General features: G+C 43.3%; 2 protein-coding genes across 7 annotated transcripts in view; one reads left to right on the top strand and one right to left on the bottom strand.

Moving 5' to 3' along the window:
* Positions 1-6,269, bottom strand: part of Atp5pf (ATP synthase peripheral stalk subunit F6) — a 7,849-nt gene extending 1,580 nt beyond the window's left edge. Inside the window, exons 1-3 of one of the 2 annotated variants that reach the window (XM_021184528.1) lie at positions 6,070-6,269; positions 5,468-5,642; positions 2,032-2,210 (exon numbers count right to left, since the gene is read on the bottom strand). In XM_021184528.1, coding sequence (XP_021040187.1) covers positions 2,032-2,195 — 164 coding nt within the window. In that variant the 5' untranslated portion in view covers positions 2,196-2,210; positions 5,468-5,642; positions 6,070-6,269. Of the gene's footprint in view, positions 1-2,031; positions 2,211-5,467; positions 5,677-6,069 lie in introns of those variants that run through there. The other variant, XM_021184527.1, reaches the window with a different exon arrangement.
* Gabpa (GA binding protein transcription factor subunit alpha) overlaps positions 5,584-13,914 on the top strand; it is a 26,982-nt gene continuing 18,651 nt past the window's right edge. Inside the window, exons 1-3 of one of the 5 annotated variants that reach the window (XM_021184525.1) lie at positions 5,584-5,682; positions 9,507-9,609; positions 11,749-11,893. In XM_021184525.1, coding sequence (XP_021040184.1) covers positions 9,533-9,609; positions 11,749-11,893 — 222 coding nt within the window. In that variant the 5' untranslated portion in view covers positions 5,584-5,682; positions 9,507-9,532. Of the gene's footprint in view, positions 5,683-5,739; positions 6,193-6,411; positions 6,639-9,506; positions 9,610-11,748; positions 11,894-13,914 lie in introns of those variants that run through there. The other 4 variants (XM_029470382.1, XM_021184524.2, XM_029470381.1 and 1 more) reach the window with 4 other exon arrangements.

The raw sequence follows: 13,914 nt of genomic DNA on the forward strand, positions 1-13,914 counted from the left end.
TCACTTTGTAGACCAGGCTGGCCTCGAACTCAGAAATCCGCCTGCCTCTGCCTCCCGAGTGCTGGGATTAAAGGCGTGCGCCACCACGCCCGGCTCCTCAAGACTTTTAATGACTGCCTGGTTAGCTGCCTTTATCTGGCACTGACACTTCAACCCTCTGCCATTTGTCTCAGTTAGGGTTACTACTGTTATGATGAAACACCATCAGCACAGCAATGTGGGAAGGAAAGGGTTGATTTTGCTTTAAGCTTCCATATATTGTTCATCATCAGAGAAAGTGAGACCAGGAACTCAGGCAGCTGGGAACCTGGAGGCAGGAGCTGAGGAAGAGGACGTGGAAGGGCGCCGTTACTGTCTTATTAAACAAGGCTGCCTCAGACTGCTTTCTCATAGACTGCATGACTTTCAGTCCAGGGCTGTTCCCCCAGTGGTCTGGGCCCTTCTACATCAATCACCGATCTAGAAAATGCCCCACAAGCTTGCCTATGGTCTTTGCTTATGGACACATTTTCTCAGCTGAGGCTACCTCCTCTCTGATGACTCAAACCTGACCTCAGGTGTCAGGCCGACATAAAACACCAGCATAACATTTTTCTTGTTGCTCTTTTTTGTTTTTTGTTTTTTGTAGACAGGGTTTCTCTGTGTAGCCCTGGCTGTCCTGGAACTCACTCTGTAGACCAGGCTGGCCTCGAATTCAGAAATCCACCTGCCTCTGCCTCCCGAGTGCTGGGATTAAAGGCGTGAGTCACCACCACGCCCAGCACCAGCTTAACATTTTAACTCAATGTCATCATCTACAGAGTTAATACTTCAGACTGAGCAGACTCCTCCTGTATCCTATACCTCAGGGATCAAAAGTGTGTAATCTCCAAACAAATTTTGTGCTTTCTAGCTTTGATACCTTACGTGACATCATTTTTCTACCCTAAAAGATACAGATAGCCCTCTACTCCCATTTACCTGTCCGGTCTTTAAAACAACTATTTTTAACCTGGTAGAGTCTCCTAGGGGTGTCTTCCAAAGGTTATTGAAAACAAGCAAAATCATTAGTAAACTTCTTTCCTTCCTTTAACACTGGGGAGATAATTTATAGCTGCCCAAGAGACACTCAAAAGGGCAGAGTGAGCCAAGCACTGCCTTCAAAGCCCTAATATGATCTTCCCGAAACACCTTTCACACTGTCTCCAGTTAGGAATGTTTATTCCTTCCAACCCTCCAAACACTCACCCTGCACCTCACAAATTCCCTTATATTTACTTGTTTATAAGCTTTCTACTTCTATCAGACTTTTAAGAATCTGAACAATATGGCCCGTATCAGTAAACCTTCTCTGTAAATGACAGATGACCAAACAAAAGAATTATAAACTGCTGTGTATTATTTTCCTAAGATTTCGGGGTTAAATGAAATGATAGCTATACTGGACATTCATCTCAAATATGTAGTTTGTGCCTCTGTTTTCCCAAGTTTTACTTCATGCTACTTTGAGTCTTTTGATAGATCACCATGGAAACAGACTTAAAGAGAAAAATGCTGTTATACACATGCTTCAAATCACATCCCAGAAGGGCTGAAAACCAGGTGAAATCCTGATTGTATGCCTTGCCCAATCATTCTTTTTTTTCTTTTTTTTCCCGAGACAGGGTTTCTCTGTGTAGCCCTGGCTGTCCTGGAACTCACTTTGTAGACCAGGCTGGCCTCGAACTCAGAAATCCGCCTGCCTCTGCCTCCCAAATGCTGGGATTAAAGGCGTGCGCAACCACGCCCGGCTGCCCAATCATTCTTAAAGTAATTAGTGTCTAAGATACTTAATTTTCTTAAATAGTTATTAAATGATTTCAAGATCCTGCGTACTTCTGTGACTTATTTCATTGTAATGACATAATTGTGCCTATACTTCAAATGACAACAGACTTACTGGAAATGCCTCCTGGAGCCCTTACAAAGAAGACACAGTTAGGACTTACATCTTGAAGTTTACATGCTCTGAACATTTATATTCAAAATGGGCTTCGTCATCTACCCACTTACTGTCGCTTTGATTTGTACTCTCTTATCTTGTCCACGAAGAGTTTCTGTACAGGATCAAGTTCCTTATTAAAGGCCACAGCTGTAACACCAATGTTCCTCTTGAGATGCACAGAGACTGCTGACCGAAGGACAGAGGAGAGCCTGAAGATCCTCTGCAGAATCATGGCTGAGTCTCTGAACTAGAGAAGCATTAGAAGTTAATGTGCTTTTCATACAACACCTGAAATCCATCATGTGCTGAGAACTCAATTCTATGAATCAGGTTACAGCACTAAATTGCATTGGAACGCAAGCTATGTCTGACCAGTCATGTTACCCTTCCATTATAAGGCCTTTCCTTCTTACCAAGAGGCCCTGGGACCTAGGAATAGCTGAGAGTTCTGTTAGAGTTAAACAGAAAGAGAAAACACCTGATTTGGGGTAGTGCCTTTCTTTTCTCCCATGATCTTAGTCTCGGGCCTGAGGAAACAGTGAGGTGAGGCTGTTTAAGAACAGTGCTTCTCACCAGCAGGAAAAGACAAACTGCCTCTACTGTGCCAGCTTCCATGACCTCTTGAAGGGACAACGAGAGTCAAGACAGTTTTCTTAGCCAGGAGTGAGAGGCTGGAAGTTTCCACTTCACAGACTCATAGGAAGGAAAACAGCTTGCCTGCTAACAACGCAGGATTCCAGCCCCTTCACACTGGAACCAATCAACTTCCAAAAGAAACAGCAAAGAAAAACAACTACAAGGCCAAGTGAGCCCTGCAGTAACAGAAAGATTAGATGATACAAGCTCATCTGAGTTTACTGAGGATCTAGGTCAATCGTTTAAACATCGAGCTTAAAGCCTCTCTACTCTTCAGACCCTTGAAGCTAAACCAAATAATTTTCTAGCTCAAAGCACTGATAGATGCACTAAAGGAGGGGATAATTCTTTTTGAGAGCTGAGTAAAATAGGAATTTAAAGATCAAAATCAAATGTATTCCAAATTACAAAAAAAAAATATATCCAAGCAAGAGGTCCAAAAGGAAGAGATAGAGAGGCTGAAACTTAGATGAAAAAATGTCTTCCCATCTAGACTTAGCTTATAAAATGAAGGGTGCCCCAAACGCTAGTGAGCTATCAACAGGAGAGCCACAGCGCAATGAACAGCTTCGGAACATTTCATGAGACAGTAAAATAAAGACGACCCTCTCCGGCCACACTCCTATAATATCCGCTGTGCTACAGTGCTCACGGGGTCTTACACTCCAAGCTTCTCAGGATGGCGTGATAAAGGCCACACAACCCCTGAGGAAATCCGGCCAAAATGCTTCCCATGCTTCCACCAACTAGTTATCTGCTGCCGACGCCTTACTTCTACTAGATGAGAGAGAACCGTGGTAGTGAGCACAAGGCCACTACTTCCTATTTAGAGAAAGTACGGACAAGAATTTAAAAATCTTTATGTTAATTTGACAGAGTAATTTGTCTTGAATTTAGTAGTATCACCAATTACAAAAATGGTGGTGGAGGGGTAGTGTTGTTTTGTTCCGTTTTGATTTTAAAGCCAGGACTGGCATCAAGCTTATGAGGCTGGCACTGGGGAGGCACGCAAAGGCCAATCTTCTGGAGCTCACTTGGCAACCTAGTCTTTTTGGCAAGATCTTGGATACTGACTGACCCTGTCTCAAAAGCAATGTGCACAATCTGAAGATAAACAGCGGAGGCTGACCCTGGCCATTGGAGAAACACGGGCAGAAGTGTCCACATATATATGCACACATAGATACATAGATGGATGGATGGACAGATGGAAGGGTGGACTGACAGAAATGCACAGAGGGGTTTGAGTGGTACCACTAATAGTTCAAGAATCGTTAACTACATGCCAGCTGACTGGCATAATGGCTATTAAACATATGTGAAGGGAGAGAGTGTGTAATTTTTGCCACAAGGGCACAATTCCTGTCTGAAGATAATTTTGGCTGTCCTGAATAAGTTGAATGAAGGTGGCCTATAGTGGGTAAAGTTTGGGCACACTGCTATACTCCCTGTAATATGAAAGATAGCAATCTTCCCTATTCTCATTTCGAAGAGTTATCTAAAGTATCAATATCACCAATTTCAACAAACCTGGTATAACATTTAGTACTGCTGAAAAAAAAAATCAAATAAGCACTGAGTTTTCATTCACCGATCCCGATAAAAATAAAACATTTGAGGAAATCAATGTCATTCATACTCTACCAGAGAATTATACAGGCGAAAGAGCTACAGGCAAGTAGACAAGACTTTATAATAAGGAAACCACACTCAATTCATCCTGGAAATCTAAGAACACTCTTAAGACATAATCAGTAAGGTATCAATAATTCTTTAGCCTTAAAAATACTATAAAATACTTCCATATTGTCCACTTAGGAAATACTCTCTGAAGTGTTAGGGGAAGGTGTTTCTTTCAGTCTTGCTTATAGATGATTTAAAAAAAAAATATGTCTAAAGGTTGTTTACCTAACATTCTACCATCAACGTGCTCCCAATCTAACTGCAAAGACGGTCATTTCTTCTACAAGACAGGGAAAATACATTTTCACTTTCAATAATGCACCATCCAAACAATGCTTTCCAATTCCCACTTCTAATTTAGCGTACTCTCTGAACCCCAAACATACATGTGCACGTTCTAACAGAGACCACATTCTCGATTACCAAAACTACTTGTTGCTTCTCCTTCACTGCCTTTCACTTTGTCAGATTAAATAGAGAATGCGATCTGTTCATGATCACACAGAAGACAAATGTCATCCTAAGTGTCGAACACCATCTGGGACAAATTCTGTACTGAATTAATATCCTGTACTAGTTTGCTGCTTGTCAGAGGTCTGATATTAACAATATTGGGGAAAGCATGGGGGGAGGGGGAGGAATCAAAGTTCAAACCCAGAGGTGTAGTCTTGGGAAGGCGCATGGCTCTCCTATTTATAGCGGTTGACTGACCAGCCTAGCCGAAGGCTAGTAGTCCCTTTGCTGCCTGTGAGTATCTAATCATAAAGTCAATCGACAAAGCATGACTTCTAGATTGGATATAAACTTTTAGGATATCACCATCGCCCTTTCCTGTCTTAGGAGGCTCGATCGCCGCCTGCATTATTCACAAGCCTGGGCGTGCCGTGACCTTGGGTTGCCCCAGGCTGGCTGCAGGCTCACCACCCTGTCTTTTCTGCTTTTCGTGTCGGCCCGCTCTGCTCCCAGGAGAGCATTCAAGGTCTTATTTAGTGGGCGTAAGGCAAATTTGAATACCCAGCAGGGCCGAGGTCACCTGTGACCCCCAGCCAGGCCAGGACGGTGCCAAGGACACAGGGCTGCGCTCTACTCCCAGGGCAAAGGTAACGGGCAGCCCTCTCTCCTCGTGAAGAAACCCAGAAGCTCAGTCCCAGGAGGCCGAGCTAGCCCAGTTACCCTCCCAGTCACCTTGCACTGAGTCCCGAGCTTCCAGAGTCACCGCCGCCGCCACCGTTCTACTTCCGGCCCTGGCTCCGCCTACACACGCCTACCCGCCATCGCAAGGCACTATGGGCCGCGGCTTCAGTCGTTCGACGCTCACCGGACAGGAAGCGCCTCGAAGGGAGTCTGCGACCGGACGCCTCTAGGTGAGACAGAAGCCAAACAGGAGGAGGAAGTGGAGGGTAAGTGCTTCCGGGTCCCTCAGCTAAGACTCCGCCATCTTTTCTACACTTTAACTTCACCCCCTTTTCCCTCTTGGAGACACTGCACTGTACGCATGCGTTTTCTGGCCTGTCCCCTAGTTCAAGCTCCCTTCGGAGTCAGCGTCCCGATCCTTGGGGTTGGGGAGGTGGCTGTAATGTGGGGGTAAAAGGAGCGCGTAAAAGAAAAAAAAAAAAAAACCAAAGCGGCTGGGGGGCGTTTGTGCCTCGTGAGCCCCGTCGTCGCGGGCGTTTCGGGCCGCGCAGCCTGCTGGGAGTTGTAGTTCCAGGCCCAGGGGTGCCTGGGAGGCGGGAGAGGGGCTGGGGTTCCTTAGCGCCGATTCCACGGGAAGGGCCCCGGGACCTCACCCTGCTACTCGCGGGAGCCGCGCGGCTCGCCTGGAGAGGCGCTGTACCTGGAGCCCGCGCCGCCGCCGTTCCCAGCCGGCTGTGGAAGCGCGGGCTAGGGCCACGGGACGGATTCCGGAGCTGGTGAGTTGCGGACGCGGGCTGGCGGGGAGCGCGGGCCCGCGCGGGCGGCCTGGTTCCGGGGCTTGTCCCCCCCCGCGGCCGCCTCTGTGTTTTGTTTCCGCTGGGTCCCCGGCGCTGCGACTCCCATTTCCGTTCGTGGAGACTTGAGGGAGCCGGGTGGGGAGGGGCGGGAGAGGCTGTGCGGGGAGCCGAGGGGAGGGGCGCGGGGAGCGGCGTGGCCGGGGCCGCGCTGCGGGACGCGGCGGAGTCGCCCGTCGCTCGGGCGCGGTCCAGGCAAACAGCCCCGGGTGCTCCCGGGTCTCTTGGGAAGATGCCAGACCTGTCTGTCACCCGAGTCAGCCATCCCCGCACTAGCAGTACGGATTGCCCTTCTGGAACTGTCCTAGAGTCGCATCGGTGCAATCGTTCTGATGCATAGGATGACTTTCTGCGTCTTTCCCGAAGATGTCAGTGAAAGTTACTGTACCTTGCCAACTTCCCCCCACCCGCCCCCCTTTTTTGGGGGTTGGTGTAGTGCAGTGAACACAACGATGGAGTTTAGGGGATTCCACCCCTAGGGTCCACAGCATAGAGAACGGTGCCAGCGCATCGTTTCACGGTGATAAACAGTCATTTGAAACTAAATCCTTAGGTAGGCCTGTGAGATGGTTCGACAGGTAAAGGCACTTGCTGCCGAGCCTGACTGTTCAGCCTCTGGAATCCAGATGGAAGGAGGAGAGAACTGTCTGCTCTCTGACCTCCACAAGTGCGCATGCGCATCTTATAAGTGTTGTCTGTGTGTACGTGTAAGTTTGTGTTGGGTGTCACATTCTAGCCTGGCTGATCTTGAACTTGCTTTGTAGATTAGACCGGCCTAGAGTTTAGAGGTCTATCTGCCTCTATTTTCAGAGCGCCGGCATTAAAGGTGTGCACTACCATGCCTAGCAAAATAAGTGCATTTTTAATTGGTTATTTTATTTATTTAAATTTCAAATGTTGTCCCCTTTCCTGGCCTCTCCACCTCAATTTTTTAAAAACCGGTAGATTGAGCTAATGACACATCTGACCGCTGGCAAGAGTAAAACATTTATACAGATCCCCCATTGATTGTCACATTCTTAGGTACCCCATGCCACTAGACACTGGCCACTTTGTTAGCATTTCTTTTGTATTTGTATTACTACCTGGATGCCAACTGGATTTAAGTCCATTTTATCTTTACTACAAGTACAGAAGCGTAACTTGGGGATACATAGTCGTGACTGAGTCAGCTAAGTAAGTACTGAGTGAGGTAGTAAGTTTGAGGAGCCCAGGGGAGCCAAGTACTGGATTAACCTGAGTCTCTGGCAACTGTACAACAAACCTACAGGACCGAAAAAAGTAATGATAGTTTTGAGAACTCATATGCCTTTCCCCAGAAGGAGGATTTTTGGGGGAGTGAGGGGATTTCAGACAGGGTTTTCCTGTGTTTGGCTGGCCTTGAACTCTGATGCACTTGCCACTGCTTCCCAAGTGGTGGGATTAAAGGCTTGGACCACTGCCTTCTGGCTCAGTTTTTAACTTTTTAAAAAAGTAATGAATTCATTCACTTTATATCCCAATCGTCTCCCTCCCTGCCCTCTCCTCACCCCATTACTCCTTCGAAGGGGAAGCCCCCCTTTAGGTCCAGCCCCTGCCTGTGCTTTGGTGGGTGGTTCATCCTCCATGGGTCCAGGTTAGTCTTCCTTAACCCCTCCAACTCCCTCATTCCCATTCCCAACTCGTCCATGAGACTCCCTGAGCTCCGCTGATGTTTGGCTGTGCGTCTCTGCATCTGTTTCCATCAGCGGCTGGGATGAAGCCTCTGAGGAGACAGCTATGCTAGGCTCCCGTCTGCAGGCATGGCAGAGCATCATTAACAGTGCCGCGGCAGTGTTTAACTTCTAATCAGATTGGGTTTCTGTCCTTTCCTCATGAGACACAGATGTACATGCTATCCCTTCCCAAATGTCGACCATATTTCCTAGGCAATGCAATGCCGTGTGGAGAGTTACATTTACACTTCATTTTGGAATGATGTCCGTTGATGCTTTTCTTCATACCCTGGAGTCTTTAATTTACTTTGGTTGGAGTTTCCTTTTTCTGTGCTGTGCTTTGCCAGTGTTGATAGTTTGTCTTAACCCTTTTTTTTTCTATCAGTTAATTGAAGATTTGATCTATTCCACTTATTAGTCCCTTGTCACTTTAAGGCATTGTAGATACCTTTTCTGTTCTGTAACTTGAATTTTAATCATTATGTAATCAAATCAGATTTCTAGCTAAGCAGTTGTTGTAATCGATCTCCATGCTCAGCTTCAGGTTTGAATCCAAACTGCTTTAATACAGTTGATGTATCTTTTATTTGTTTTTGTAGTGACTTGAATTAACTTACTGATTTAGACTAGGCCAACATGTAATTCTCCTGAGGTAATTGTTGTCTCGGAGGCTTACTGCCTCTGCCTGCTAACCTAGGCCTAGCCTTGGAGGATTCTAGCATCCGAACAGTCTTATCTAGGCCTAGAATGTTTTCAGCCTCTGAGACTTACTGCTGAATAAACTCATCCTTTCTAGCTCTCTCTGAGCTCTGGCTGGCTGGTTCACTCAGCTGTTCTGGCTCAAACTCCTCACCACGATAACTGATCCAGTGTGGCTTCTCTCTCAGCCTCTTCTGAGTTCCTGCTTTGCCTCAGAGTAGCTCTAGCAATCTGTTCTGGTCTTCTGGCTTCTTACTCTCCAGCCTGTTCTGTCTTTACCTATGTCTGTCTATCTTGTTATCTCTTCAACCTGGCTATAGCTGTCTTTGTAAAGCTGTATCCTCTCTTCTTTTTACTTCGTGCACTGCTCTTTTCATGAGCGTTGGGCACGTATTCTGTCAAATCTTTCTAATTCATTACATTGTCTGCCACCGTATTAGACATCACTTACAAACATGGGTCCTTCCCTCTACGAACTAACAACTTTACCTTCATTGTTTGGATTAAAGGTGTGTCCTAAGGGCTTGTCTATATTCCTGCTAAAGGAATTAAAGCTAAGGGCTGAGCCACACTACAACTAGATACAGGCCCTCCCCCCAAGTAAAAGACTCACGGTGTGATTAAATACCAACAAGTTCCAATACATAGAGTAATGGAGTCACCATATCAGGCTAACAGATGCCACTCTAAACAAACTGGCTTATAAATGCTGTATGTGAGCTTTTACATATAGAGAGTACCTCTCTCCCTCTGATTTAATTCAGTCTTGGTCTCTTGCATATCATTTTTGTTTGTATACATGAAGTTTAAAAAAGAAAATCTCTTAACATTTAACTCTTCCAGGACTGAACTTGTGAAATTCTTCAACCATGACTAAGAGAGAAGCAGAAGAACTGATAGAAATTGAGATCGATGGGACTGAGAAAGCAGAGTGCACAGAAGAAAGGTTGATATTTCTGAATTGATCAATTTTAATATTATCAGTATGCCAAGTTATAGTCAAGGAGTAGGCCAGTGTGCTTGTTTTTAACCTGACCTCACAGTTTAGAGGAATAACGTTTTGTAGTTTGGTTTTTGTAGTCCCCATCTGACTTCGTAGCTCAGAGAGGAAGGCATTTCTGAAATACAGGCAGCAGTGAGGTTAGTTGATCCATGTCACATGGTTACAGTAGTCTGCACCCACCCCATCTAAGGATACTCTTTTTTTTTTCTCCCATTTAAGTGCTGGTGACTTTTATGACAAAGACCATTTAATTCAACCTGAACTTACTTAACAATAGTTACTTATGGATAACTGTAGAGGATGACTAGAAAGGATAGGCTGCTGTGCTTATAGCCAAAAATATGCCAGTAGTCCTCACTTAGTCAAAAAAAATTTTTTTACATTAACCAAGTATACTATTATTCTAAAGCAATATTATCATTAGTGGATTTGATTTATAAACTTTAAATGTTTTAAGAAAAAAATGTGATGTATATGTGGTGTGTGTATGTTCACTAAATTTCATAAGTATATCATTATACTTGGAAAATATGTAAATATAAAATGACATTTATCTTTATGCACACTTATGCATTTATATACTTGTATGTATGTGTTAAATGTGTGCACCTGCATGCCAGAACACACATTCAGAGGTCAGCCTCAGGCATTGGTCCTCATCATCCATCCCATTTAGACAGGATCCTCCTGTGTTTGCTGCTGCATAGGCCCATCCAGCTGCCTGTGAGCTTCTGGGGAGTTTCCTGTCTTGTCTCCCATCTCACTGAAGGAACAGTGGTGAGATGTGCGCTACCATACCTGGCTTTCCTTGAGCTCTGAGCATCCGAACTCTGGGCCTCAACATGGACAGCAAGGGCTCTGCTACTCAGCTGTTTCCCTAGATGCGCACTCATGTTTGATTTTACTAGGAGATTTAGTTTTACTTTTAATTATGTATGTGGATGTGACTATATGCAGGTGAGTTCAGGGGCCAGCAGGGCAGAAGCTTCATGTAGGTGGCCCTCAGGTAGGAGTGAGCCGCCTGAAACCGGCTCCTGTCCCTAAGGCTCTGCTCTGAGCCCCATGGCACACAGACTTCTAGTACATGTTTTTGATGACTTTAGAGAGGCTTAAGTCATATTTAAAATAAATATGCTGTGAAACTGAATTCCTTAAATACTACTGTTTCAGTCTCTTCCTTGCCCTCCTCCTGTAAGCATTTACAAAGAAATATGTACAATTACTTATCAAGCTTCAAACCTATTTGAATTCTGAAATAACAGTTACAAGAGCTCTAAGTAAGTTTTCAGAGACAATATAATTTTCTAAGAATAATACCAAGCAAGGCTAATTATAATTGGTTAGTATTTAAATAAAATTAGAAGTATTCAACTTATATTATTACATCTTATTAATTGATTAGTAGAAATGATATATATAAAATTCTGGTTTGGTTTGGCTTGGTGTTGATTTTGATATGGGCTCATGTAGCCATGCTGGTTTATGATTCTCCATGGACCTGAGGATGGCAGATGATCTTGCCCTCCTCATCCCCCTGTGTCTGCTTCCCCAGTGCTATGAGTGCCACCATCCCAACAAAGTGTGCAGACTTCTAAGGTCGCAATATATAGCCATGCTTCTGGGCCTTCAATTCTTGAAACTAACTTGGGCTATGATATAAAGGCAGACATTTCCCCTTAAATAGTGTGTCTCCAGTATTTATTTATGTGCTAGTGCATGCATTTGTATGCATAAATAAGCGTGTTTTCTTCTTTCTTTCTTTTTTTTTTTTTTTTTTTTTGTTTTTTTTTTTTGTTTTTCGAGACAGGGTTTCTCTGTGTAGCTCTGGTTGTCCTGAAACTCACTTTGTAGATAAGCGTGTTTTCAAGAGTGCTTTAAGTTTCAAATTAGCTATGTGAGATTTAGGGTTCATATTGAGACCACTAGTTGAGTCTAACACAGCATCAAAGAAGAAATGAGTTCAGACTGTAGTAGGAAAGAAAAGAGTCTCAAAAATCATGTGTGCTTTTGCTGTTGATTTTATTTTGAGCAAAGTGTTAGGGTAGAATGTAATTACTAACATTTATCTCCGTTAACATTTAGCATTGTGGAACAAACCTATACCCCAGCTGAATGTGTCAGCCAGGCCATAGACATCAATGAACCAATAGGCAATTTAAAGAAACTACTAGAACCAAGACTGCAGTGTTCTTTGGATGCTCATGAAATTTGCCTGCAAGATATTCAGGTAAGGCTGATCTCTTACAGGTAGCTATAAATAGACTTGATCTATGTTATAAAATTTGAGCACTTAGAAATGAAAATTCTTTCAACAAATTTCTTGTATCTAAAATTTAAAAGGTTGAGTAATAAAATTGGAATGAATGAATAATAAACCACACATTCCTTTTTACATTCATGAGTACTGAATGAAATTAAAATGGAAATGAAATTAAAGATGGAGTGGTAGGAAGCACATTGACCCTTGAGACTCAGAAGTGTGTGCTGCCTGACTGAACTTTGCTGTATGGGAGCTTCCTAACCTTTAGAGTGAGTGAGGTCCCTTGACTAAACTGTGTGTGTTTGCTTTAGAGTTTACTGGGCGTAACATTTAACTCCGAGTTACTGTTCGCTGGCATTAAGTGCATTAGGATTTCCCACTATAGTAGTATGATACGTTTAAAGCATCCTCACAGTGAACCAGTTCTACATTTCCCCAGGAGATACTACTACTAGGTAGTAAGACTGCTTAAGTAGTTTTCTATAACTTCTTAAACTCACAAATACTATCGTCTATATACTTTTCTCACATTAACAATATGAATGTATTTTGTCAGTGTTTGAAATTTTTGCTTTGCTTTATTCTTTACTGTCTGTAATCTTCCTGCCTGTCTTTTGATACCATTTTTCCAATATATTAGAAAGCTTTGACCTGTTATTTTAAAAATGCAGATCCTCTTCAGTTACTTTTCACAAGATTCTAATTAAAATATGGTAATGGAATTTATGCATTAGTTGCCATTTACCATATTTGAATCTTTTTCTTTCAGTATATATATTTAGTAAATGTTAATTGTGATTGGCTATTGCTCTCAAAAAATTAAGGACTATGATTGTATGTACCTAAAACAACATGTTAAGTTTTCTTCTTTGTAGTGAAAGATAGCATGGTCTTTTCAAAGCAGTTGGTACTTAGTATCTTATTAGAAGTGGAAAATGACCAAGAGTTCAACATCAAGATATTGTTCCTACTTAATTCTCATCTGTCTCCTGTGTGGGCACTATTTATAAAGATCCTTATTCATGTTTTTCCAGACAGTTAAGACAGATCTTTTAAAACCATAATATTTACTACATGAATTGAGAATTGAAAGTGGTCACTAAAAGTGAACTGTATCTAGAAGACAGAACATATAGGGTTAAGTTCTTACAGAACACTTCCAAATAATCCCACTTAATTGTATCAATCTTTAAAATGTACCATTGTTTTAGTGATATTCTGCTCTGAATACCTGGTTTAGCCATAATGAAAGAAGGCCTACAAGGTACTTTCTCTCATAGTTTCTCAATGCATGGAAGTATGCATTGTTAACTTGAGAGCTGTCATTAGGTCTGTGGGCACTTCATATCCCTTCTGGCACCTCTGCTCCGCTGAGCAAAGCATGCCAGCTTGTTACTCATGTTGGTGCAAGTATGCATTTGACATCACAGTGCCTGCCGCTTCTAGGGATACCTTTGTATCGTCAGATAAATGCCAGCTTGAAAGCTCCTCCAACAATCACTGAGTTGTACTTCTTTGAAGAATAAATTATATGCTGAAGCCTTGTCCTTGTCATAGTGTACTGAGAGCTTTTTAAGATAGCTTCTAGTGGATTATGCTAGTATCACTACATTATAGCTTCTAGACTCGGGAAAATCTTGAGGTTAAAGAGAATTTTTAAGTGATAGGAAAAGATTTACAGCCGGGCTGTGGTGGCACACGCCTTTAATCCCAGCACTTGGGAGGCAGCGGCAGAGGCGGGTGGATTTCTGAGTTCTGGAGGCTAGCCTGGTCTACAAAGTGAGTTCCAGGACAGCCAGGGCTATACAGAGAAACCCTGTGTCGAAAAACCAAAAAAAAAAAAAAAAAGATTTACATTAACTAGTAAAAACTGCCACATTTAGTCAATACAAGGTGTTACATAATTTGTTTTGTTCCTGCTCAAATTAAATATGAAGTCCACTTAACACTGTAGATTTTATGTATAAGACATTGTAAGTAATCGAAAT

Source organism: Mus caroli, chromosome 16 (genome assembly GCF_900094665.2).
Source record: "Mus caroli chromosome 16, CAROLI_EIJ_v1.1, whole genome shotgun sequence".
Taxonomy (NCBI): Eukaryota; Metazoa; Chordata; class Mammalia; order Rodentia; family Muridae; genus Mus; species Mus caroli.